Raw genomic sequence first — 5,611 nt, forward strand, 5'->3', positions numbered from 1 at the left:
GGGAAAGAGGGAAAAAAAGGTTCTCTTCCCTGCTCTCAAAAGGAACATAAAAACAAAATACCAAACATAATTTCAGGTAGTTCTGCCACCAGGCCCCATATTAATCAGTCCCCAACAGACCAGGAGAACAGGGACCCACAGCTCCTGTCTGGTTCTGGAACTTACGCAGCAAAACAAGTCTGCAGAATGAAGCTGCAGTTCAAAAGTAACAAATTAAAAAAGCTTTCTGGTAGAGATGGTCTGAAAAGTCTAGACAAACAGGATTTAGGCTTTGAGACTTGGTAACACAAGTAACACACAAAAATATCAAAGTAAAATATATTTTAGTTTATTTAGGTGCATAGAACACAAGACAGACAGTGGAGGGTAAAACAATAAAGCTTAGCTTACCCTGCCTAACTGAAACATGAGGCAATAGTTCAGCATTACCTCTCCCAAAGACAGAGCTGCAGTTGGTCAGCATGCATAGCAGTCATCTCTTAGCCCATCCAGGCACAAGCAAACTGGAACACCATAGCTGGGGTACTGAACTACTGGACCATACCAGGCTCAGAAGTCACAGACCCAGGACTCATAACTGAACTAGAGTTAAACTTATAGGAAAAAATTATCTCTCACCAGGTTGGCCTTACCCAATGAGGGGCCAGAAAAGTGATGTCAGCTTTTCAGGTTGCCATGCAGACGAACAACCCATAATAATCAGAATAACCTATAATAGTCTTTATCCCATAATATTCAAGCAGGGAGGAGGGATCAAAAGTTACTCTGCAGCATAACCTCCGGTCCACCTACATGCAGGTGTTGCAGGGTTAATTGGTTGGAATGTGCCTAATGGTCAGCACTAAGACCTTGCTTATCGCCACAGCTGGGAGCAATTCTCCAAGGTCACTAAGTGCTTCTCAGAGTTATCTCTGTTTCTAGGGAGAGAAGATTCACTCATTTGTCACTAAGGAAGGTTTTATTATAGCCTCCAAACCAAGCCTGAACCATAGGTTAGACAAACATTTGCAATTAAGAAAGCATTTTCTTTACAACCAGCAGACTGGCTTGGTGGCACTGCACCCCAGCCAGTGTCAGTGTGGCAGCATCATGGAGCAGTGGCAGAGCAAGCTGCTGCCCCAGCAGGTAAAGGGGTGCACCCTGAGGCACGGCAGGAGTCAGCTGACTGCCTAAGCCACCCCAGACTGGGAACACCCCCCCCCAAACCAGCGCACAGGTACCCATTAAATGGGACAGGCCAAGAGCCCCCCCATGAGTTGTCCCACCCAAAAGCCCCAGTGGAGCACAGGATGCCAACTACAGCCGCAATCAATCAATCCCCTCTCCAGCAGTAGACAACCCCCCTCCCCTACTCCCAATCACAGCCCCCCCAAGGACTACATAAACCCTAGCCAGGACACCACATAGTTCAGCTAGTAGGGCACGTGGCACAGGACTTAGCCTCAAAGATCTCTGCCATGCATAGAGTACAGTGTTGCACTTTGATGGCAGGAGATGAACAGAGAGGGCACTTAGCATTGCTGAGGAAGCTCTGAGCACTAACAGCCAAGGGGGAGAGCAAAGGGGCATAATATCAGGGAAGTGTACGCAGGAGAACTGCCTATGACGGGGGCTCCATCCCTGGGGGAGGCTTTGCCAAGGACCCCCCCCCCCGAGGTGCATGGTGCACAAGGGAATTGGAACCACAGACATTGCCAGGCTAGAGACATGGCAATGTCCAGCACAGTATCTGTGCTGCTTGCCATCACTTCACATGTTTCTGTTTAGCATCTGTGTTTAGCATCTGTGCAGATGATGATTCAACAGGACGACCTGGGAGCATCACTGGTGCAATTCCTGCCACTCTACTCAGTCACCTGCTCCAGCCCAGCTCCTGGAGCATTGTGCCTGAGACAGCCTTTCGACCTCAGTCCACCTCAGCTATGCTAGGGACACTTCAGTCAGTCTTCTCCATGGCTCCTGGGAGCAGCTCTCAAAGGCACAGGTGCCATACTGTACAGAGGAAGTTGACAACCCCATTCACTGAACTTCATCATGATTTGCTGTACAATAAAATTGGGGCTGTTCTACCACTCTGTCCCCAATTTTTTGTGAGTGACTGGCTCCATGCCCCTCCTCCATCTGTGAGTGCCCCTTATGGATACCCCTTTGCACGTCCACGAGGGTGGGCTCTGACTCAAAGATGCCCGTGCTGAGATGGGGGGTGTTGGTCTTTCTGGTGCTGCTGGACTTCTGTTTTGTTCAGCTGCAAAACACAGCAGAAGACCAGTGACGACTTGAAGGCTGACCTTGCATATTGGTCCTCGCTCCCTGCCCACATGCTATCTGCTGGCTGCTGTGTACAGCTTACATGGGGAACAGGCTGGTGGGTGATTCAAGGGGATATATGGCTGCTCTAACACTGGGGTGTGTGTCTCTAGTTCCCATACTTCCCCGCAGCACTGTTGGCATCTGATATGTCATGCAGTTTGACAGTGCAGCTGCAGGGGACCCAGGGTAGATGCAAGGGTCCTACTGCCATGGGCACAGGACAGGGCGTTGTGGAGCAGTGTCCCTGCCAAAATGATGGATTAGCAGGGTGGCCTGTCCTCTTCTCCCTTTTGCAGTTTCTGGGGGCAAAATATCAGCTCCGGGAGCTTAAGCCTACTACTGGCTTCTCCCATGTAGGGATCGGAACCAGGAGTCCTACAGCCAACAGTTCCTTGGATGAGGAGGAGATGGAGAAAGCCAGTCCTCAGATGATGCAAGAACCTGCTGGACAAGGAGACTTGGCCAGGTGCAGAGGGAGAGTCTCAGGCCAACGCCAGGATGACACACCCTCAAGTCCCACAGCAGAAGCAGGAGCCCACAGCCACCAGCCTCACTCCCAGGGTTGCTGGACCCCTTGGAACATCAGAGAAGGCAGGCCCACAGAGAGGTTCAGGATGGGCACTGTAGCACATGGTTGGCAGCTCAGCAGCAGTCAACCTCTGCCTGTGAGCTCGAGCCACCACAGGATCAGGGCTGATGGCCACATGGGCTGCTTGGCATTGATGAGTTGCGCCTGTCCCTGAATGACTCAGCAGAGTTTCCTGATAAAAGCAGCCAGAAAAGGGCAAGCCAGTGTGGAAGCAACTTCATCATAACCCTGGTGCGGCTGCTATTGTTTCTTGCATCGTTCTGAACCTTGGTGTGTTTGATCTTCTTGACCATGACCTGGCTTCTGCTTTTTGGATTGCCCTACTGTTTTTGACATTTGGACTACTGAATACCTGTTCTCTGACCCCTGGACTGTGTTTTGACTATGTACTCTTCATCTCTCATCTCGTTACCTGCCTGAACCTGAACAAATACTATCTTACTATACTAACCATATTAATTTATTATCATAGGACCCAGAGAAATAATTTTCAATGTTCAAATACATTTACTGTCCCATGCATCGCCGCATGGGTGCTGTTAGGTAACCCCCTCCCCGGAAAAATTGTGGCCCTAGTCAGGTAACGAACTACAGAAGTAGTTCAGTGTAAACCGCTCTGAGACCCATTGGGGGTCATGGGCGGTATAGAAATCAAAAATGTATGTATGTATGTACTGAGTGCCAGGCATTGTTTATAATGTTTTGGTACAATAAGGTAAGAGAGAGTTTCTTTATGCATTGTGTGAGTTACAATGTTTCTTTGCCCCTTCTGTAATTGAGGGTATGACACGTTATATTTTGTGTTTGTATTTTTCTGTCATATATTGAAAAATTAATGAAGAAATTTTAAAAATAATCTCTGTTCAGCCAAAAAGCATACTGGATGGTCCATCCCTGGGGGGGGGGGGGTCTATCATACCTCAAAGACTTGTTGTGAAGGCAGACAGGTACACTATTCACATGTATACTATTCCTGGAGCTCCTTCGACAAAGAGTAGGATAGAAATGTAGTTGTAAAATATCTGGCATTTAATGAGGTTTTCGAAGCCCTCATATTGACAACGGACCAAGTAGTAGTTTGGTATTTACCTCCGGGTTCTAGGAATGATCATTAAATATTGAACCTTTTTGTGTGGAATATGAATCCACACAAATTATTTATTCAAATTATATAATTTCCTTTATTCAAGGAAGTCTATGTAGAAAAAGGTCTCTTTTAGTCAAAATATTATAATTGAAATACATGGAGAAAAGGAACATTCAGCACTTTAGGGATTCAAATTATATCACTAGCGACAAAGTATCCGGTATAGAATTAATTTAGGAAGATTGGTTTTGTATTTGTACAACAGAAAAATTGTTGAAAACAACTGTTCAAGAACATGAGGAGAGTGTGTTGAAAAGTAATTAGCGGGTTGAAATAAAATGTGTTTTCCAACTCTGTTTTGGTTTCAGTGCCTTCTTAATACATTATCTTTATGCTTCAAAAATTCTTTCTGTAACCAAGGGGACTAAAATCCAGGCAACCTCAGCTAACAGGAGATCATAATAATCAGAGAGATTCTTAGAGGCATGGGAGGATGCTTGGACTCAACCCTACAATTATCTTCATGTTTATGATCTAAAAAGCACAAGCACTCACCTCCCAGCTTTTTGTCGAGGGCTCACTGAAGAAGTTGTCTATCATATCAAGCTCCTCCTTTTCTACCACCACAAAACCCTGTTCCTTAGCATCTTTGCCATACACATCTGGCGACCACTGTACAAAAAATGTATACAGATGATCTACCCTGTAGAACAAAAGAAAAACAACAGTGCTAAGTTTCCTACAACATTGTATTTTAGAAATACACACAGTTTGTTATGTTACTATGACGAACCCATGTATCTCCCCAACTGTCTGGCAGATTTTCCCCACCAAATCCTCAGTTCCCCTCAGTGACTGAGTTGCCCTACAGTAGCGTATATATATTATTTGCCATAAAAGACTTGACTGTCCCACCCTATGTTTAGATATTTAGTTTAGGCTTTTTCTCAGCTCAGAAACTCTACTGAAAATACAGGAGCTGTCCTGTTTTCTTTAAACCCTTGAGAAATGGCACTTGAGGGAAAGTAATTTTCAAAAGCAGAGTAAAGATTTTATTAAACAGGCAGGGAATATATGTATAAATGGAGTAGTCAAGATCTTGAGATTGCTAAAGAAAAAAAACCCTTTCTAATATTTACAGAGTTGAATTCTTAGAACATTCAAGAGAGTGTATTTGTACTTTTGTTTCAAGGCTTTCTATTTCTTTCTTTGAGAGGTACTTTGTTTAGTATAAATCAGCTCTAACACAGTTCTTGTTGATGTTTCTAGATTTCTTCCTTCAGATATCACAGACAGGATTCACAGACAGGATTCTCTTCCCAACCCCTTTCACTGGCAGGAAGTTATTCTCCTTGTCCCTAAGAAGCAATAACTCCTTTTACTATTTGGCATGTATGGGAGTTCTTTCTAACTACCCAAACCTTCTGCCAAATCCTTCTCCACTATCCTTTGTGTATAAGGCTGTTCTGTAGCTTTTCTGACTGAGAATTTTAAGTTCTCCCTCAGAGCAGTTTTACCATATTTAGACAATGGGGTTTCTCTTCTTCTTTCTGCAGAAGTACTTTTCTGGCTATTGCCTGTCAGAAAACACTGACTCCCAAATGTCTCTTCCCTCAGAAGCCAAA

The 5,611-nt window shown here is 45.0% G+C and overlaps 1 protein-coding gene across 1 annotated transcript in view; it reads right to left on the reverse strand.

Annotated features, from left to right (window-relative positions):
- NCOA7 (nuclear receptor coactivator 7) overlaps positions 1-5,611 on the reverse strand; it is a 113,255-nt gene that overhangs the window by 17,339 nt on the left and 90,305 nt on the right. Inside the window, exon 11 of the mRNA XM_015423829.1 lies at positions 4,542-4,689. Within this exon, the coding sequence (XP_015279315.1) occupies positions 4,542-4,689 (148 nt within the window). The remainder of the gene's footprint in view (positions 1-4,541; positions 4,690-5,611) is intronic.

Source organism: Gekko japonicus, unplaced genomic scaffold (genome assembly GCF_001447785.1).
Source record: "Gekko japonicus isolate JY-2015 unplaced genomic scaffold, Gekko_japonicus_V1.1 scaffold186, whole genome shotgun sequence".
NCBI classification, from domain to species: domain Eukaryota; kingdom Metazoa; phylum Chordata; class Lepidosauria; order Squamata; family Gekkonidae; genus Gekko; species Gekko japonicus.